Raw genomic sequence first — 22639 nt, 5'->3', positions numbered from 1 at the left:
TCCATATCCACTCTTTGTTCATAAACAATCTATGGAGAGTGGACAACTTTCGGGTCGGTTGGGGCCCATACTACATTTTTACTCCGGGGCGCCCTGGTGGGTCTATCCAGCCATGCTTCAATGGCTAAAAAACCTGAGCAGCTGATGGGTTTAAACGCAAGCTAAGAAAAAGTTGTACTGACAGTTACTCTGAACAGGTGCGGCAGTGGTCTCTAAAATTATATATATTTGACTGATTCTGAAGTTGAGACCTCTGTGTACAAAAACAAATAGGCCACAATGACAACACTATGAGAAATATCCATCCATCTATCCATTATCCAAATCGCTTATCCTGCTCTCAGGGTCGTGGGGATGCTGGAGCCTATCCCAGCAGTCATTGGGCGGCAGGCGGGGAGACTCCCTGGACAGGCCACCAGGCCATCTCTCTCTCTCTCTCTCTCTCACACACACACACACACACACACACACACACACACACACACACACACACACACATTCATACCTAGGACCAATTTAGTACGGCCAATTCACCTGTCCTACATGTCTTTGGACTGTGGGAGGAAACCGGAGCACCCGGAGGAAACCCACGCAGACACGGGGGAGAACATGCAAACTCCACACAGAGGACGACCCAGGATGACCCCCAAGGTCAGACTACCCCAGGGCTTGAACCCAGGACCTTCTTGCTGTGAGGCAACCGCGCTAACCACCGCACCGCCGATATGAGAAACAGGCTTTGGGAAATAGAATTGTACTGTTATGCAAAAGAAAGGCCCCGTTTGGGGGGGGGGCTCCCCCTAAACATGTGCTGCACCACAGAAAACACCCAAGAACAGCATTTTGATAAGAGTGACAAGATTGCAATGCATCAAAGAAGCATGCAAGTCGGAGAAAGAATACATAGCCTCCAAAGTACACCTTATGAGACGCTTAAATTTGAGAAAGTAATATGAGTCCAGCTTTGACAGTGATTTTAAATGTGCAATGCTATGCATAAGGTTCAAACACATGGTTGTTTATAGACCCCATATTCTGCTGTCAATCTGTCAGGTCAACACTCGATCTGTGTTGATCACTCACTGTCACAAACTCAACGGAAACCTTAGCTTGCATCCCCTTCTGTGTCTGTCCCACTGGGGGAGGGATGTGCTCAGCCGTCTTCCCTCTGTACAGTATCTATGCAGCATTAAAAGAAGCCAGTGGGTTTGCGGCTACAGTTCTACAGTGGCCCATTTCCATGCAGCTGCTGGGTCATTAAATATGGATCTTCTCCCTATAGAGAGTCAGAACTGCAGAGGAAGGGAGGAACAGGGAATGAGAATGAGGGATGAGTGAAACAAAACTGCAAGCAAAGCACAAACATTTAACCTTCTCCCCCGTTGGTCACTTAATATGGATTTAAAAATCTGTATTCCTTGTAGACTTCAATTTGTGAATTCAATTTGTGTTGCTCACGAAAAGAGTGCGAGTTTGAAGTGACTTCACTTTTTCAAATGCCTTTAACCCAGATAGATAAAGTTCTTCTAAAAAGCTCTCCCATGTGTCAGAGAGTTTTCTCACAGCTAATCAAACTTGGGAGGACATGTTATTCCCAAGCAAAATCAAATTAAACCACATTTTATCTATACAGCACATTTCCTCCTGCATATGGAGTTCAAAGTCCATCCATCCATTATCCGAACTGCTTATCCTGCTCTCAGGGTCACGGGGATGCTGGCGCCTATCCCAGCAGTCATTGGGCAGCGGGGGGGGGGGGGGGGAGAGACACCCTGAACAACACACACACACCGAGGGACAATTTAGTACGGCTGAGTCACCTGACCTACATGTCTTTGGACTGTGGGAGGAAACCGGAGCACCCGGAGGAAACCCACTCAGACACGGGGAGGACATGCAAACTCCACACAGAGGACGACCGGGGGCAACCCCCAAGGTTGGACTACCCCGGGGTTTGAACCCAGGACCTTCTTGCTGTGAGGCGACTGCACTAACCACCGTGCCACTGTGCCGCCTGAAAAAAAATCAGATTATACAAAAAAAGGAGAATCAGTGCTTGAATAAATACAAAGACACACATGTAGACACATTTCAAAGTAAGATTACAGAGACACACATACGCATACAATACATGTACAGTGTACAGTGTATGTTTTTATCACCATGACATCCTTTTGTTATGAACTGTTTTGAACTTTGCCCTCCTTCCTGTCGAACTCGTTCCAAGTATCTGGAACGTGTCGGCGATGGAAGACACACTTTGAAGTCCAATGAGGAGTGACACTGAGAGGTGCTAAGTAAAGAAACACCAAACGGACGAGTCTTGAAAATGTGTCGGTCACCATGACGCATGCAGTATTTGTATCCTCTTCCCGTCACCTCTCACAGCATGACGGCCTGCCAGTGAAAATGACTCCTCCGAACCACTGTCCCTCTTTGAACTTCTCGTCCACCTCGGTTCACTGACCCTCTCAGGTTGTCGGGATTCAGGCCAAGACTTTCAGGTCATGTTTCCCGGATGCCCTTCAACGGGGCTGTAACACCACCCTCACTCTCTCAACATGACACTGAAATGAATTTCTCTCCCTCCCAACTTTCACAAACACGCCGACTGAGGGCTAGACCCCATTTCAGCATGGAGGCTATGTGTTAGCGCTCTCCCTGCTTGGAACACATTCGGCTAGATGCAGCCCATTTTAAGACCAAACTGTGTAATTGAGTATTATATAGAGTATATATAATAAGATGTACTTTTTTATTAGCTAATTAATTATCTTATTCTCTAAAATGACAAAAATGGCATAAACACACATTGATTCTAATAATGGGTCATTTTGACCCACTTATGGAAGAGTGTAGGGTCCAATCACTCGTGCATCTAAGGGTTAAATATTGCCCGAACAACTTTCACTTTCTGAGATACACAACGCGACATATTCTCATGCCATGGCATCACATCAGGAATTAGGAATCAGGAAGACTGAAATTTAATTTTCCCCAGCCCACAGCAGTGCAACATAACGACAAAAACACATATCCAAGAATTACAAGAACACATATATCAAAACTATACATCTAAACGAAACAAAAAAAAATCACTGTCCAGGAGAACGAACGCCAGCCAGGATGACCGTCGGAACTGCCGGTCTGCGTGGGCTAGCAGTTAGCTTAGCCTGCCCAGCTTCCGCGTCCCCTCAGACCGCCCTCGGTGTTTCCTCCTCGGGCGCAGCTTTGGACAGGGCCGTGGTCCTAGGGCCCACTGGATGCAGCAGACCAAACTCCCTCAGCTGATCCAACGCCAGCTCTCCCAGCCAGACACCTTCGACACACCTCCCCATACTCCAAACGACGACACTAAAAACAGTCAACGCCAGGCAAGGCCGCCGCCAGACCGCCCTCAGTGTTATCGTAACTGTTGGTCTCCATGGGCTAGCTTAACCGGCCCCGCTTCCACGTCCTGTCAGACTACCCTCGGTGTTTCCTCTTTGGGTGCAGCTCCGGGCATGGCGGTGGTCCCTGGGCCCACAGGACGCAGCAGACCAAGTTCTCCCAGCTGATCCAGTGCCAGCTCTCTCAGCCATCAAATGAAGACACAAACTTAAGACGCAGATGTGGACAAAGACACTGCATGGATGGTACTTGGTGAGGCCACTGCAAACGTGAATTCGCTCCGCGATCTTCACACACCAGAAGCGGAGGTTATATATATATATATATTTATATATTATTGATTATGGTTATATATGGTTTTATATTATGGTTTGTTATGCTTATAGTTATATATTAAAACTGTGGTTATATATGGTTTTATATTGTGGTTTATGTTATGATTATAGTTATATATTTTGACTGTGGTTATATATGGTTTTATATTATGGTTTATGTTATGATTATAGTTATATATTATGATTGTGGTTATGTATTGATGCTGCTGACAAAGCATGAGATCTGAAGCGTCTCGACTGTATATACTGTTAAGTATATGGTGCTCTTTAATGTTCATATTTAAATCTGGGACAACAAAAGCAAATCCAGTATTTCCATTCTTGGGCTCATTTGAGCCACCTGTAAATGTTGGAATAAATGTTTTATCTGTTGCTCCTAGTCTTTCATCAACTATTTCTGCCCAATTACGTCTATCTTTCTTTATTTTCTCTTGAATATAAAAATATGACATGGGGAAATAACCATGTCGCAGTTACAGGGTAAGGTGCTGTGGAACTGTCTTTTCTCATATAACCTCATTTCTTTTGCCATTTTACTGGCCCAAACCTAACATTCTCCCTTCGCTACTTTCCCAGCATGGTCTAAGGACTTTCACAGTTGGATGATCTTCTTCCTTGTGCTCTTGAAGACTTGCCCAGTAATTCATCATTAGCTGCTTATATCTTAGCTCCAGTGGTATTTCTCCCATCTCCACTTGGGTTGCTATGGCTTGCAAAGTCTTAATTGCCCCACAGCATCATCTCAGTGCCTGATTTTGTATCACTTCCAGATTCTTTGGCAATGTTTTTGCTGCTGACCTGTATACTACACTTCCCCAATCAATCACTGATCTTATTAAAGCAACATAAATATTCCTCAAAGCACTTCTACTTGCTCCCCACTCAGACCCCGTCAGACATCTCACTATATTTAGAGCCAGCTAGCGGGGGGAACGGTACACTGATCTAATCTAGTGCATCTTCTTCTTCCTTTACATGTCAGAGCAGTATGTCAAAGTCTGTGACAGTTAAAACATCTTATAGGTTTTGGTACGTACTTCCTCACAGTGTAGGTCATGTATCCTAGTACAACTGTCTTCAGGAGAATTTCTTCCTCAAATGGCAACAATATACTTTCGCTGTCTTTCCTCATCCCTTCTCTGAAGACATGTACTCTTTGTGCACCCTTCACTCTCCCACCTTTCAGATTTGCCTTTACTTCATCCATGGTGACCTCAGCTGGTATTCCCCAAATCACTCCCTTATTCCACCTGCTTCCCTTCTCCACACGGCATACACTTGTCACTTTATGCTTTCTTACCTCCCTCATCCTACATGCCCTTTCTCTCTGCTCTTCGTTTCTACATATGAGCAACAGAATCCCATCTCTCAAAACTGTAGCCATTTTTGTCTTTATGCATGCTCAATAATCCAGGTAACAAAATCACAGAAAGTTGAATCAGTTAATCTGGACACAACGTTTATTGAGAGACACCTTTCATCACTCATCTAAGTGACCTCTTCAGCCTGACAAGTATCCCCACTGTAGGTATTGTTTATAAGGGTGGAGATACCTGCAGTCAGTTTAGACTGAAGAGCTCACAGAAGAGGGATGAAAGGTTTCTCCCAATAAACGTTGTGTCCAGATTAACTGATTCAACTTTCTGCGTAGCCATTATTATCTAGCCAACTTGATTTTTCAATATCGTAGTTAACTTCACTGGGCTCACAGAGTGAATGAACTCCATTCTCTTCGTTACATCTGAGTATTGCCCTAAATTCATTTAAGAAATTGAATGAGTAGAACGATGCAATGCCTGCAAGATTTACCATGGACAAACTTTCATGGTAAATCTCGCAGGCATCGCGAAAACTATGCCATCGTCAATAGCACACGCCAACAAACAGGAAACTGGTATGACCACTGCAGTAGAAACCGGAAGTCAGTGGATTACAGTTATGCACAGAGTGCATTACCCAACTCTTCCGAGCCGTCCCAATCTCAGCTCCACCCCCTCATCCCCCGGAAGAGGGGTTGGAGCTGATCCAGAGAGGGCTGCAGACTACCACATGCCTCCTCTGATACATGTGGAGTCGCCAGCCACTTGTTTTCACCTGACAGTGAGGAGTTTTGCCAGGGGGATGTAGCATGTGGGAAGATCACACTATCCCCCCCCCCCCCCGAACAGGCACCCTGACCGATCAGAGGAGGCGCTAGTGCAGCGACCAGGACACATACCCACATCCGGCTTCCCACCCGCAGACACGGCCAACTGTGTCTGGTGGCAGGGGCGCAACGGGGGGGGGGGGGTACAGAGGGTGCAATGCACATGTGCATCAGCGGGGGCGCCAAAAGTACAGTGTACAGTAAACAATTTCTGGTTATAGGCCGATTTGTTTTTTAAAAGCTGAACATTTATAAATGTTATTACTTAGATGAGAATTTTGGATTAGAATATATATTATATTTTTTAATTATAATAAAAAAAATGCGTATGGTCTTTTGGCGCCCCCGCTGATGTGGCGCTTGTGTGTATTGCACCCTCTGCGCCCCTGTCTGATGGGACGTCTGACCAAGCCAGAGGTAACACGGGGATTCGAACCGGCGATCCCCGTGTTGGCAGCCAACGGAATAGACCACCACGCCACCCGGACGCCCAAAGTGGGGGCATTTTGAGTGGCCCTTACTTGTTTAAGGGTCTATTTTTAAGGTTAGGGTTGGGTTTAAAGTTGGTTGAAGTTAGAATTAGAGTATGGTAAGGGTTAAGGTAGCTCTGATGGCTAAAGTTAGGGGCCAGGAAATGAATGTTGTCATCAAAGGTCCTCACAAGTAAAGGTAAACAAATGTATGTATGTATTCTTGTGGGCTTGTTTTCATGTCTTTTCAGACTGACACAGTCTGTACCTCAAACACACACGACAGTCAGTTAACGGAGGCGGTGCTGACTGATCCGTCTCCACTACAGAGGCACATCCCACAGAGTTCCCCGTGCAACAAACGGCCGATAATGAGCTTGGCACGCACGGCTTTTTCTCTGAAATAAGACGCTCATGTGGGTGAAAGTCTGTGCCCCACAAGACAAACATCGTTTGGTATTTTGGTGTTTGATAACCCTCCTGCATTCAAAAATGTAAAAGTATACACGTAAATCTGATTATTTGGTTTTGTTTTTGTTTTCCAGGGGGATTTCAAAGAAATGATCTATGTATTCCTTGTTCTGCTCCCGCCGCTTGCCATATCATTTTTTATCGTAGATCACATGAGAGCTGTGGTCCCATTTTGCTGCATTTTGGGTTTCAAATTGATAGATGGGCCTGCAGTTATTTTTAGCCTTGTTCCAGTATGTTAGATGTGTGTGTGTGTGTGTGTGTGTGTGTGTGTGTGTGTGTGTGTGTGTGTGCGCACGCGCGCATGCACATATTAATTGTTGTGCAGACAGTCTCTAGCTATCACACACATACACATACACACACACACACACAAACATGCATAATAAGAAATCCACCAGTGTCACAAATCTGTGCCTCCAGCCAATCTAAATATTCAGCAAAAACAACTTTTGATGATCACAGAATGCATAAAGTACCAACAACACAAACAAAGAGCTGAACACAAATCTCCAAGAAGCCTTTGTGGGAGTGAATGACAACTCTCTCCATTCTCCTTCTGAGCGTTATCTCACAGCACTGGGTGCTATTCATCCATCCATCCATCCATCCATCCATCCATTATCCGAACCACTTATCCTGCTGTCACGGTCGGGGGGATGCTGGAGCCTATCCCGGCAGTCATTGGGCGGCAGGGGGGGGAGACACCCTGGACAGGCCGCCGGGCCAACACACACACACACACACACACACACACACACACACACACACACACACACACACACACACACACACACACACACACACACACACACACACACACACACATTCATACCTAGGGACAATTTAGTACGGCCGATTCACCTGACCTACATGTCTTTGGACTGTGGGAGGAAACCGGAGCACCCGGAGGAAACCCACGCAGACACGGGGAGAACATACAAACTCCACACAGAGGACGACCCAGGACGACCCCCAAGGTTGGACTACCCCGGGGCTCGAACCCAGAACCTTCTTGCTGTGAGGCGACTGCGCAAACCACTGCACCACCGTGCCGCCTGGGGTGCTAATCAACACGGAACAATCAAGCCTATGTTAATAAGAAGATGCATAACTTGATACTCAATCATCACCGTGTACAGGGAATCCAAATGCTGCTTGTTACCAATCTTTGGTGTTTTCTCAGTTAAAAATCATGACTATAAAGCGGGTGAAACCCTATATATTTCAAATTTGGATAGAACACCAATAGTTGTGGACTGGCGGTGTGACATTAAGGTGTACAACATTAAAATGTCTATCTATCTATCTATCTATCTATCTATCTATCTATCTATCTATCTATCTATCTATCTATCTATCTATCTATCCACCCATCCATCCATTCATCTATCCATCTATCCATCTATTAGGGCCGTGTATTGGCCAGAAACTGGTGATACGATACACATCACGATACAGGGGTTACAATTCAATATATCGCAATATATTGCAATACTGTAAGAAAGGCGATGTATTGCGATTTCATAGGCCTGTGTTCTTTGTGCTTATGCTACTTCCTGTCTCAGTTTATGTTGTTGGGTTGGAGTGGAAGAGTCAAATGGCTGAAGATAGACTACAACATTGTTATCTAGCGGCTGTGGGGTTACGCACAACACAAAATGTTTGTCACAAACCTTCACATGTAAACAATTAAAAATCGATATAGTGGTTTTGAGAATCAATACAGTATCCCAGAAGATACTATCGCGATACTCGAGTGTATCGATACTTTCTTACACCCTTACTATCTATCTAGTATCTATCTACACTGATGAGCCGAAACATAATGACCGCTCACAGATGAACAGAATAACATTGATCATCTCTGAACAAGGGCACATGTCAAGGTCTGGGTAGATTAGATGGTAGGCGAACAATCAGTTCTCGTAGTCAACATGTTGGATGCAGGAGAAATGGGCTGGAGTAAAGACCTGGGCGACTTTGACAAGGGCCAAATTGTTATGGCCAGACGACTGGGTCAAGGCATTTCTGCGGGGGGCTCCCGGTCAGCAGCGGTGAGTACCTACGGACAGTGGTCCAAGGCAGTGACGCCAGCAGCCGTAATCCTGTACGCACCATATGTACATTTTGTTCGTTTTTTTTACCCCTCACACCGTTTCATGCAAATACATTTGAAGGCCAATGATTGGCGTTAACATCACTGGCTAATAGCACACGGTGCATACAGAATCACAGCTGCCGGTGCCACTGGTCCGAGGAGGCACAAATCACAAACCGGTGTTGGGCGCCCAAGGCTCATCGATGCACGAGGGCAACGAAGGCTGTCCCGTCTGGGCCGAACCAACAGAAGGTCTACTGTGGCACAAGTCACAGGAGATTTCAATGATGGTTATGGGAGGAATGTGTCACAACACAGTGCATCACACCCTGCCGCATATGGGACTGCGTAGCCTCAGACCGGTCAGAGGTCCCATGATGACCCCTGTCCACTGTCGAGAGCTCCTACAATGGGCTTGTGAGCGTCAGAACCGGACCTAGGAGCAGTGGAAGAAGGTCACCTGGTCCGATGAGTCCCGTTTTCTTTTAGATCACGTGGATGGCCGTGTACGTGTACGTTGTTTACCTGGGGAAGAGATGGCACCAGGATGCACTGTGGGAAGATGACAAGTCGGTGGAGGGGGTTTGACGCTCTGGGCAATGTTCTGCTGGGAAACCCTGGGTCCGGCCATTCGTGTGGATGTCAATTTGACACATGCCACCAATCGAAACATCATTGCAGATCAGGTACACCCTTTCATAGCAATGGTATTTCCTGATGGCAGTGGCCTCTTTCAGCAGGGTAATGCGCCCTGCCACACTGCACACATTGTTCAGGAATGTTTTGAGGAACATGAAGTGTTCAAGGTGTTGCCCTGGCCTCCAAATTCTCCAGCTCTCAATCTGATTGAGCATCTGTGGGATGTGCTGGATCAACAACTCCAATACACAGCAGCTACACCTCGTAGCTTACAGGACTTGAAGGATCTGATGCTAATGTTTTGGTGCCAGATAGCAGAGAACACCTTCAGGGGTCTTGTAGAGTTCATGCCTTGGTGGGTCAGTGCTGTTTTGGTGGCACATAGAGGACCAACAGCATATTAGGCATGTGGGCATAATGTTTTGGCTCATCAGTGTATGTATATATCTGTTTGTCTGTCCGTTTCTTTCTATCCATCTATCTATCTATCTATCTATCTATCTATCTATCTATCTATCTATCTATCCACCTATCTGTCTATCACAAGAGACGCAGAAAAAAGACAATGACTTGTCTGCAACTTCTCCCTCGTCAGTTTTTGACGGCTAGAGGAGAGTGGAAATACAGCTGGTTTTGCAAACTGCTAGACAAAGACTGATGAGTTGTGTAAAGAAAGACTCTCAGCTGTTGGACCTGGCGGTGGAAAATGACACGGTGACGATGACAAACAGTAACGTGGATCCGGCCTTGTCTGCTTTCCTGTGTTCAGTGAGCCACCTGAGTACAGACGCTGCAGCTGAACCTCTGCAGGACTGGCTGACAAGGCTTGATAAGAACTCCATGGACAGTTTGAGTTTACAAAAGAAGCAAAAAAAAAAGGTTCCCCTGTTTAGCATGTTTGCAATTTAATATATTCAGTAATTGCTGTGCTTCAACTTGTTTGTGGTTTTTTTTTGGGGAGGGGGACTTTTCCACGTTTTTCTCCCCAATTAGTATATCCGGTCAAGACTGAGTCGTCCCGGTCACTGCTCCACCCCTTCTGCCGATCCGGGGAGGGCTGCAGGCTACCACGTCTCCTCGGATGCATGTGGAGTCGCCAGCCGCTTCTTTTCACCTGACAGGAAGGAGTTTCACCAGGGGGACGCAACACGTGGGAGGATCATGCTATTCCCCCCAGTTCTCCTTCCCCCCCGAACAGGCGCCCCGACCGACCAGAGGAGGCACTAGTGCAGCGACCAGGACACATACCCACATCCGGCTTCCGACGCCCCGAAAAATACAGTGTTTAATTTAAAAAATACAGGGTTTAGTCGGAATCAGCCATAGTCCTTGAGTGCAAATCTTCAACTGAGTTTCACCGGACAGTGAGCAGTTTCACCAGGGGTCGTAGCGCGTGGGAGGATCACGCTATTCTCCCCCGGACAGGCGCCCCGTCCGGCCAGAGGAGGCGCTAGTGCAGCGACCAGGACACATACCCACATCCGGCTTCCCACCCGCAGACACTGCCAATTGTGTCTGTAGGGACGCCCGACCAAGCCGGAGGTAACACGGGGATTCGAACCGGCGATCCCTGTGTTGGTAGGCAATGGAATAGACCGCCACGCTCTACCCGGATGCCCCAAAAGAAATGTTCTGACTGATTGGTTCTTTGCATGTCTCCCATTCCCCTTGATAAAGGTCACGTGGTAAGTGTTGTAATTATATCTGGGTTTCAAGAAGACCCAGAGCCTAGCAATGACATACCGTAAAAAATCCCCGTGACCCTGAGCAGGATAAGCGGTTTGGATACTGGATGTATGGATGGATATTTGGGTATGTATCGCCTTTAGAATAACAGCTCTGCTTTGCAGCATGATTTCATCTGCGGTTTGCATCTGTCACTCCTCAGTGGTGACAGAAGGGATGATTAACCGCATATCAAACCCAGACTGTCGTGTGCTGCAACTTGTTCAAGCAATCTGCTTGGTTTGGCTGAGACAGCTGACACATCACAGCCTTCCCGGTGTCAGAGCGTCCGTCTGATGGATGCGCTTCATGAAAGGAACCAGTGGGGGCACTTTTAGCATCTTACGCACCGCCTTGTCCAGAGCTGTTGGATCATCTGTACATTAAGGGGACAGTTGTACAAGCCAGGCCTCTGTGTTTGGGAAGGTCTTGTTCCTCACCCGCCAGCTGGGCTGCTATTCCACCCCCTCCCCCAATACACACACACACACAGACACACACACACAAGCCCACACACACACAAACACACACATGCACACATACACGCACACACATGCACACACGCTTACACACACACCCACACACACATGAACACATGCCCACACACACACATGGACACACACACACACACACACACACACACACACAAACATGCCCATGCCCACACACATGCACACACGCCCACACATGCGCACGCACACACACGCACACACATGCACACACATGCACACACACACGCCCCCCCACACGCACACACACCCTCCAGAACAGGGGTCAGGAACCTTTTTGACTGGGAGAGCCATAAAAGCCAAATATTTCTAAATATATTTCATTGAGAGCCATATAGTATTTTTAACGTATAATAAATTAAATATGTCTTACTTTTAATGCGACTTCTGGTGCTGCATGGTTTTGCTGATGGCCTTGTAGTCTGGTTCATACGTGGTGAGGTTGAGCTTCATGCAGGCGTTGAGGCTTCCATCAGTTAAACGTGAGCGTAGGTTGGTTTAATGTTCCTCATATGCGAGAATGACTGCTCACATGCATATGTAGAGCCAAACATGGTCAATACGGCAATACTCACACGCTGCATTGTGTGGTATGTCACAGGAAGCTCGTTCCAAGTTTTAAGAATCAGCTGGTCTTCAGGTTGAAGATTTTTAATTTCTGTCCACTTGTGTTCCCTCGCCAGCTCTGCTCGCTGTCGCGCAAGACTTTCCAACTCTCCATTAAGTGACTTGAACTTACTCATCCACATGTCTGATGCCTTCAGGTCAGCAACTTCCAGCTCAAAGTCTCCGATAGAGACCCCGGGGATGCATGTCAGGTCGATTTTGTCCACTGCACACTCATGTGGATGAGTGATGAACTTGAAAAGACCAGTGCGCGCACGAAATTCTCCAAAACGTGCTTTGAATGACTGCAGGAGATTGGACGTAAAGCCAGCTAGCTGCTGGAGATCCAGATGTTGAGTGGAGTCACTTGCTAAGCATGCATCTCTAAATTGTTGCAGTCTTTCAAAGTGCAGAAGACGACCTGTTTCAATGTCCCTGAGAAAGACTTCCAGCTTGCTTTCAAATGCAAACACTGCTTGTTGAAGGGATGAGATTGTATTTCCAATACCTTGTATTTTCACATTGAGCTGGTTCAGATGGCCAGTTATGTCCACGAGATAGTGAAACTGCAGGAGCCAGTCAGTGTTGTCTAGCTCAGGATGCTTGACGCCTTTCATTTCAAGAAAAGTCCGGATTTCACTCAGGCAAGCTGCAAAACGGCTGAGCACCTTCCCCCTTGACAACCAACGCACGTTGCTGTGTAAAAGCAGACCGGGATAATGATTCCCAACTTCTTCTAACAGAGCTTTAAACTGGCGATCATTTAAAGCTCGGGCAACAATAAAGTTGACCACTCGAATGACCAGCGACATCACCTCACCAAGCTCCTGGCCACACGTCTGAGCGCAAAGCGCCTCCTGGTGCAGGATGCAATGAAAACTTAGGATGGCTCTCTTTTCATGTTCACGGAGAAGCGCTACAAATCCTTTGTTCTTCCCCAACATACAGGGTGCGCCATCAGTACAGACAGAAATAAGTTTATCCATCGGTAGTTTTTTTTCTTTAGCAAACTCCATGAAAGACGTGAATAAATCCTCTCCTCTTGTTGTCCCTTTCATTGGCAAAACAGCCAAGCTTTCCTCACGCAGTGTGTCACCTGCAGCATACCTGGCAATGATACTGCACTGAGATAGATGGCTAACGTCTGTTGACTCATCTAACGCGAGAGAAAAGTATGTCCCGGCGTTTATGTCCTTAATTTGTGTTTCCTCGACTTGATTTGCCATCATGATGCTACGATCGTGCACAGTTCTTGCTGACAGGGGCATGTCTATTATTCGTTTGATTATCTTGTCTTTATTTGGGAAGTCATCAAACAGTTCACTGGCCACATCAAGCATGAATGTTTTGGCATACTCGCCATCTGTGAATGACTTTCCATTCCTTACTATTGCCAAAGCCCCCGCAAAGCTAGCGGAATTCCCGTCACCTTGCTTGGTCCACACACGTAGTTGCTGCTGACTCGTCTGCACTCTCCGCTGTAGCTCCTCGCATGCCCTTTTCCTGCTGTCCCCCGCTGGATATTTCCATGCAAATGAAGCATGGTGCGTATCGAAGTGCCGCTTTATATTTGACCGTTTCATCGATGCAATTTTATCATTGCATATTAGACATACCGCAGATCCTGCTCTCTCCACAAATGCAAATTCCTCTGTGCACGCAGCCTGCAATGCACGGTAATCATCGTCTTTTTTTCTTTTCGCCATCTTTTCCGTTACAAGGGTTGAAGCGGATAAACTAGTTGGCTATCTGATAAAACTGATTTCTTCACCTTTAGAATGACCCGGACATGCTCGCGAGCCATTGGTTCCCGACCCGACCCACGGGTGACCCGTGAAATTTATCTTCAAAACTAATTTCTGTTTACTTTAAAATGACACAGTATTATTAAGAAATATCACAAGTATTTTAAAATCAGTTCCAAACTGATTTTTTTTGAAAAAAAATTTTCAACTCAAAATTGTCTGGGAGCCATTCGCGTCTTAAGCTATGACGTAGCACGTCCCTGTTGCGTAGGCGCGCGCGCGCGAATTTGCTTCCGGCTCCATCGACTTGTTGACAATATGCCTCACTGCTGTGTCCCCCTTTGTTTAAATCGATCAGAGAGTAAAACTGAGACCAAACTGTCTTTCTATCGCTTTCCTCCGAAAGACAAAGATAAGAAGAGGTGGCTGCAGTTAATACGGTAAGTTGCTATTGAAGAAATGCATTGAAAATCGAAGTTTGGCGCCGACTTTTGTGCTAAGTGCAGACTAGCTACCCTGCACTGCAGACTAGCTACTACCGGTAGCTACCCTCTTGTTACCGAAATCCACGTTACATACTAGACAGGTATTTAGATTTTTAGCTAATTCAACAAGCGAGGATCAATATATGTGCTTTTCCATATGTTTTTCTGCTCAATAAGGCTTTAATCAGAGTGTAGTGGAGGGTAAACAAGCATCGGTTAGCCACTTATGTTGTTACTACTACAACCCTGTCTGTGAAGACATACAGTTACTGTAAGCAAGCATTATGTCAGCTACACACTCGGAAAACTGCATTATTCTATGCATTGTTAGCCCATGATTATCTAAAACGAGATGATGCATCTCAAGGGGATTATCATTAAAGAGACTTGGAGTAAATGCATGAATAAGCAGGGGTACATAACGTTAGATAGTCCAGGTGAATGTGCTGTTTCTGCCTGTTTTGTTACAGTAGTTTCACTTCTGACTTTTCCCATATAAATCAAACAATGAAACTTCATATCTACAAAAAATAATGTTTCTGTAGGGAGACTGACATCTAATTCTAAAGCCTTACTATGTAACCTTTCCTTTATGAAAAGGCTATGAAAAGGCTATAATATTTGCCCCCCCCCAAAAAAAATCTGTATTGTATAGTATGTGAATACAATATAACTTGCCCAATCTGTATGGTAGACTGTTTGTATAATATCATTATACAATCTTTACAGTAGAGTATGTTGACACAATAGAAATTGTGTTTTAAATAATTGATGGTTAAAGTGGCATTCTTTAACTTTTTTTGATAAAAAATAAAGTTGATTTTGGTCACAATTTACCACTATCTTTCACTGAAGGAGGTAACAGAGGACTGATTTAGCCTATTTCCCATTCACAAATCCTTCACCATCTGTTACAATGCCCATGTTTGTGACTGTGTCTAACCAGACACAGACACAAAAATGGGCATTGTAGCAGATGCTGAAGATTTCATGAATGGGAAATAGGCTGAATTAGTACAGTGTTACCTCCTTCAGTGAAAGATAGTGGTAAATCTTGACCAAAATCAACTTTATTTTTTATCGAAAAAAGTTAAAGAATGCCACTTTAATTGTTCAAATCCAGGGCAGACGATAAGTTACAATGCAGCTTCAAGTTTTCATTGCCAATCATTTCTAAATCTCTCATTCTTTTTTTTTTTACAGGCGTGATGGCTTTACACCAAGCCCCTGCTCAAGGGTGTGCAGTTGGCATTTTCCAAATGGCAAAGCTGCTGGCCCATCACGTTTTGCTTGGAACGAGGGGAAGACTTTCCCAGGCCACCTCAGCCTTCCACACAAGAAGAGAAAAACAGTACCACTCCCTCCCAGTGGTGAAGAAGGGACAAATGAACTTGAATTACAAAATTCTGACATTGCAACCGCAGAGCCCCCTAGTACTTCAGACAACCCAACCGCAGACACCCCTAATACTTCAGACAACCCAACCGCAGACACCCCTGGTACTTCAGACAACCCAACCGCAGACACCCCTAGTACTTCAGACAACCCAACCGCAGACACCCCTCGTACTTCAGACAACCCTTTTAACAGTGTTGCGCTGCTAGAGATAGAGGTTGACATGTTGAGAAGAGAGAATGAAAAATTGAAAAGAGAATTGGAGAAACAAAAACAGACCTTTTCCTTCAGCCAAATATCTTCCAATCGTGTCAAAGTAAAATATTTCACTGGCTTACCAGATGTTGCTACCGTCCTGGTTTTGGAAGCACTCTTATCTAAGTTTGAGCTACAATATCATTCGAATTGGACAGTCCAGTCTATGCCACTAGTCGATCAGTTGCTACTGACTTTGATGAAGCTCAAACTTAATTCTGGTCATGAAGACCTTGCAACCAGGTTTAATTGCAGTACAGCCACAGTTACCAACATTTTTATCACCATTGTCAGTGCCCTGTATGACATTTTATATGTTGGTATGCTTGAGAACAACATCCCCTCCATAGAGAAGAACCAGGCATCGTTGCCAGAGTGTTTCCGTCCGTTTCCTAACTGTAGGATTGTGCTCGATTGCACAGAGTTAGCAGTCTCCAGGACAGAGAGGCTTGACAAACAGAATCATTTATGGAGCCAGTACAAAAAACGGACCACACACAAAGCCTTAATAGGTGTGGCTCCTAATGGAGTGATAACATTTGCCAGTGACTATTATGGTGGAAGTGCCTCAGACAAGGCTATTACATTAGATTCTGGAGTTCTCAATCATCTACGCCCAGGAGACATGGTGATGGCAGATAAAGGCTTCACAATCCGGGACATCTTGCCAGAAGGGGTTTCACTCAACATCCCGTCTTTCCTTGTTAATGGACAGTTCACACAAGAAGAAGTTAAGAAAAACAAACTCATATCCAGTGCTAGGATCCATGTGGAGCGCTCCATTCAGAGGTTGAAATTGTTCAACATTTTGGACAATATCCCATATCAGTTCACTAAAAACATAAACAAAATACTGAAAGTGTGCGTGTGTCTTACCAACCTACAAACACCAATTCTTTGGGAAATAGCATGAAATGACTTGAATAAATGTAAGCAGAATCAGATTCATGTATTTATACTTTTAATAAAGTAATACTGAATTAAGAACACTGCTTGATTTTTTTTAATCAAAACACATTTGTAACAAAATGCATAGTGCAAAAACTAATGTCACTGTAAAAAGTATAAAGTGCAAAACATCAACATTGGTAACAAAATGCATAGTGCAAAAACTACTGTCAACGTAAAATGTATAAAGTGCAAAACATCAACATTGGTAACAAAATGCATAGTGCAAAAACTACTGTCAACGTAAAGAAGAGGATCACCATATGATGAATACAACATTTAAATATGCAAATTTGCAATGAGATTTACCGTGTGCAATGAAATGTGTTGTGTGTGTTCCGAATAGTGTTGTAGTGGGGTATAATAGTGTAGTCATCCTGCCAGTGCTGAAAGACCCTTAGGTCCAGTTCCTCATTCATGTCCCTAGGGTCTCTACAGAATTTTTGGTAGGAAAATATCCTTGTAAAATGTTTCCAGAACATCTATGTTACGTGCCCATGTTGGGTCTTTCAGCACTGGCAGGATGACGAGATCAGAAAGGGTCCATACAACCAGGTGGCAAGTGCTGGCTCCAGTCAGCTGTAGGTTGCCCTGGATCTGATGCCAGTATGGATGTGTTGGCCGTAGTGTCAGGGAACCAGACTCTCCATCCAGCTGCAGAAAGAGGTCCCCTTTCTCTGCTGCTGCCTGTCGGACTGTCAGGTTTTTCACTGACCAGGGACATTTGACCTAGAGGTGGGTATTATGAAAAACATCACAATTTATTGTGTAAAGGCAAGCAGTGGACCAAGGTACTTAAAAAAGAAGGTAAAGTCAGCTCCTCCCCCGTGTCACGTGATCAGCCGTTCCCCCGCCCACTTTCCTCTCTTTAAACATGGGAGGGATAGGAGAGATGCTCTTAAAACCAACATTGCCATGCCATGGTAGTCCTGATCGAGAAACGGCTCAGCAAAATCAAAGAAAATAGCTTGCATGATGTGCTCTTGTAATCGTTTTCAGAATATCTGCGTTGGTTTGGCTACAGTCATGGCTTTTAGACAGCGGATACCTTTCTCAGCCGGGAGGACATGAGAAGTATGGAGCTATGCAGCCAACATCCTCCCCGCCGAGAAAGGTATCCAGTAGTCTAAAAGCTAAGACTGTAGCCAAACCAACGCAGATATTCTGAAAACGATTACAAGAGCACATCATGCAAGCGAATTTTCTTTGATTTTGCCGAGCCGTCTCTCGATTGGGACTACCATGGCATGGCAATGTTGGTTTTAAGAGCAAACTGACAAACTGTTGTTTTTATGCAAATATTCACTTTGATGGCTGCAACACGTTCCGAAAAACTTGGGACAGGAGGGGGGGACAGGCGCATGTCTAGTCTACTGATGTGTTACATCACTTTCTCCCGACAAACCGCACTTTGAATCAAAGACACTATAATCTGTCTTCCAACCAAGGTCTGTGCTAATCGGCCCCATATTTTTTGCAGAATTGTGGTAACAAGAAGGAATGAATGCTTCCTAACAAGAAAGAATGAATGTCGTCATGTTTGGGCATCCTGGACGAGTTATGAAAGTGACATGTGCACAAAAATTGAAAACCTTATCGTTACGACCATCCTGCAGCTGTCCACCAAGTTTGGTCCAGAGCGATCAAGTAGTTAAGCAGTTGAAGGTAACACAAAAAGTAAAAGCCATTTACAGTCTGCCGGCGTGGCGCGTCAGTAAGACATTTTGCTTGGGACGCCACAGACCCGGGTTCGATACCCGGTCGAAGCACAAACCCCAAGTAGCGGTTGGCGGCGACCCCAGTTGGGGCCGTTCGGCCAGCTTTACCGCTGGTCTCTTCTCTATATCCCCCCTTTCAACTCTGTCCTTTCTCTCTACAATAAAGGCAAAATGCCTAAAAAGAACAAAGTTAAAAAAAAAAGCCATTTAGAGTCTCGCTGCCCAATACAATTGCCTGCTGCAATTCTGGGTGCAAGGCTTTTCCTTTTTTTGTGACCTTCCAACTGCTTTTAACTACTTGACCGATCTGAACCAAACTTGGTGGACAGCTGCAGGATGGTTTTAACAATAAGGTTTTCATTTTTTGTGCTCATGTGACTTTCATAACTCATCCAGGATGCCCAAGCATGACGACCCCCTACCATTTTCCCGTTTGGCCAGCTTTACCGCTGGTCTCTACTCTATATCTCCCCCTTTCAACTCTATCCTATCTCTCTACAAATAAAGGCAAATGCCCGAAAAGAACAAAGTTAAAAAAAAATAATCTTGTCTTTGCACTGTACCCAATTGAATACAGGTTGAAAAAGATTAGCAAATAGATGTATTCAGCTTTTATTTACATTTTATACAACGTCCCAACTTTTACATCACTTGTACATCACCATCGGAGAATGAAGTATAAAGTTCTCACTGAGCAGTTAGTTACAATGATCAAGTCAAGTGGATGACAGTGTTCACATAGACTATAACAATTAAACAATGGTGAACAATATCATACTTATCTTTATAGTTATCGGCCCCCGGTGAGATTTGAAATTAGGGTGGTTCATTATCTCTGTTTCAGTTTTATTTTTTGATTAATTGCCTAGTACAGTGGTTCTCAACCTTTTTACACCAAGTGTCTCTCTAAGTAACACCATAATGGTAAAATACAGGGTAGAGACTCCTGAGTACCACCAGTGGTACATGTACCACAGGTTGAGAACCACTGGCCTAGTATAATGTACACTACCGTTCAAAAGTTTGGGATCACCCAAACAATTTTGTGTTTTCCATGAAAAGTCACACTTATTCACCACCATATGTTGTGAAATGAATAGAAAATAGAGTCAAGACATTGACAAGGTTAGAAATAATGATTTGTATTTGAAATAAGATTTTTTTTACATCAAACTTTGCTTTCGTCAAAGAATCCTCCATTTGCAGCAATTACAGCATTGCAGACCTTTGGCATTCTAGCTGTTAATTTGTTGAGGTAATCTGGAGAAATTGCACCCCACGCTTCCAGAAGCAGCTCCCACAAGTTGGATTGGTTGGATGGGCACTTCTTTGAGCAGATTGAGTTTCTGGAGCATCACATTTGTGGGGTCAATTAAACGCTCAAAATGGCCAGAAAAAGAGAACTTTCATCTGAAACTCGACAGTCTATTCTTGTTCTTAGAAATGAAGGCTATTCCATGCGAGAAATTGCTAAGAAATTGAAGATTTCCTACACCGGTGTGTACTACTCCCTTCAGAGGACAGCACAAACAGGCTCTAACCAGAGTAGAAAAAGAAGTGGGAGGCCGCGTTGCACAACTGAGCAAGAAGATAAGTACATTAGAGTCTCTAGTTTGAGAAACAGACGCCTCACAGGTCCCCAACTGGCATCTTCATTAAATAGTACCTGTTAGAGCCTGTTTGTGCTGTCCTCTGAAGGGAGTAGTACACACCGGTGTAGGAAATCTTCAATTTCTTAGCAATTTCTCACATGGAATAGCCTTCATTTCTAAGAACAAGAATAGACTGTCGAGTTTCAGATGAAAGTTCTCTTTTTCTGGCCATTTTGAGCGTTTAATTGACCCCACAAATGTGATGCTCCAGAAACTCAATCTGCTCAAAGAAGTGCCCATCCAACCAATCCAACTTGTGGGAGCTGCTTCTGGAAGCGTGGGGTGCAATTTCTCCAGATTACCTCAACAAATTAACAGCTAGAATGCCAAAGGTCTGCAATGCTGTAATTGCTGCAAATGGAGGATTCTTTGACGAAAGCAAAGTTTGATGTAAAAAAAATCTTATTTCAAATACAAATCATTATTTCTAACCTTGTCAATGTCTTGACTCTATTTTCTATTAATTTCACAACATATGGTGGTGAATAAGTGTGACTTTTCATGGAAAACACGAAATTGTTTGGGTGATCCTAAACTTTTGAACGGTAGTGTATATTGACTAAATATAACTGTACCTCAATAATGCACTCGTCAGACACTGTCCCATCTGGAGATGCACCCAACAGGCCACTGTTCGACAGGAAGACCCCCCTCTCCTGGACGACCAGACCGGTTATCTTGGTGTAGTCCTGCTTTGCCGTGGCTTCATGAGTGATTCCCCAGTCACAGGCCTTGAGAAAGTGAGTGGGAAAAACATACCACTCAATTCATAATCGTTAGAGCAGGGTTTCCCAAAAGTGGGTGCGTTGATGCCAAGGCAATCTCTCCCATCAGGCGCCCGTTCAGACCAGAGGGAGGCAGTATAGTACACATGATTTTGCATGCCTTTGTGAAATGGGGGCCTATGCAGGAAACCCCTGGGGGCACGGGGAGACCATGCAAACTCCACACAGAAAGGCCCTTTCACCGACCCCCCCCAAGGTGTGGGCACCGATGACATGGAGGAGTGAACACGTCACACAGTGCCCACAAGGTCCTCTGCGGGTATCGATCCCACGACCTTCTCGCTGTGAGGCGACAGTGTTACCATTTTGCCACCGTGCCCCCTGATACAATGACGTCTTAAGTTGAAATCATTATTACAGCATAACTTACTTTAGACCCTTCTTTGAAGTTGTACTGGCCAAGCAGGGTTTTGAACAAGGACGGTGGGTACCGGTTGCGCTTGACTGCAACCAAGACCAAACCAAAGTTGCTGGCGGTGATTCGCTTCTTGCGACAAGCCATCCTGTTATAAAGACATCCAAAAGATACAGCTCACATAGACAAGCATCCTATGTCTATGCTGTATTATAAACATTAGGTGCTCATACCACTGGATTGAAATAGTCATTCATAAATGTTCAACGCTTTAACATGAACTACAATACTTTATTAATGGACCAGTGGTATTTATTACAAGGGGGAGACATAGATAATCTACTCCTAAGGAGAGAACTATGGGGGATTGACTTTCTAGGTACTATGACACCAAGGGGTGACATATGAGGACTTGATTTTAGACCCTATCTCTACAGTCATTAACAGAAGTCTTGTCGCCCCGGCACTTCGGTCAGGTAATGCACCACTTCTCCCAGAAAATTGTTACAATTACAAATTCTTTGGTATTCACGTATTCCTTTACTTTGTTTGCATTGGACCAACACAAAAAAACCTGGAGAAAACCCCCCAAATCTGACATATTTCCACATCCAAACTCCACACTCCAAAAATGGGCTAGACAAAAGTTGTGTCGCCCCATTCACTCACATGTGAAAGAAATTGTGAAAAAATGCATGGAGACCTCCCCCTTCCCCCAAACAACCCCTCCAATCCCCTCCAACCCCCGATGGTTGAAATCTGAATTGCTGAGAAGGAAAACGGGGACGGACAGGCTTTGTCGGTCTGTCCGTCCCCGTTTTCCATAGCAACAGATTACATACTGTAACTGTACATCTGTGTTGTTTACATCATGTCAGACTTAAAGGGGAATTTTGGTTTTTAAGACCC

General features: G+C 44.8%; 1 protein-coding gene across 1 annotated transcript; it reads left to right on the top strand.

Annotated features, from left to right (window-relative positions):
* The first annotated feature begins 14445 nt into the window (after window positions 1–14445).
* LOC130114582 (peroxynitrite isomerase THAP4-like) lies at window positions 14446–17805 on the top strand. The gene is made up of 3 exons (XM_056282444.1): window positions 14446–14577; window positions 15826–16429; window positions 17734–17805. The coding sequence occupies exons 1-3, from the start codon at window positions 14456–14458 to the stop codon at window positions 17803–17805; spliced, it is 798 nt and encodes a 265-aa protein (XP_056138419.1). The 5' UTR covers window positions 14446–14455.
* The last annotated feature ends 4834 nt before the right edge of the window (window positions 17806–22639 follow it).

This window comes from Lampris incognitus, chromosome 6, assembly GCF_029633865.1.
Source record: "Lampris incognitus isolate fLamInc1 chromosome 6, fLamInc1.hap2, whole genome shotgun sequence".
NCBI classification, from domain to species: Eukaryota; Metazoa; Chordata; class Actinopteri; order Lampriformes; family Lampridae; genus Lampris; species Lampris incognitus.
The sequence above is the reverse complement of the archived record's forward strand: the minus strand, read 5'-3'. Positions and strand labels throughout refer to the sequence as shown.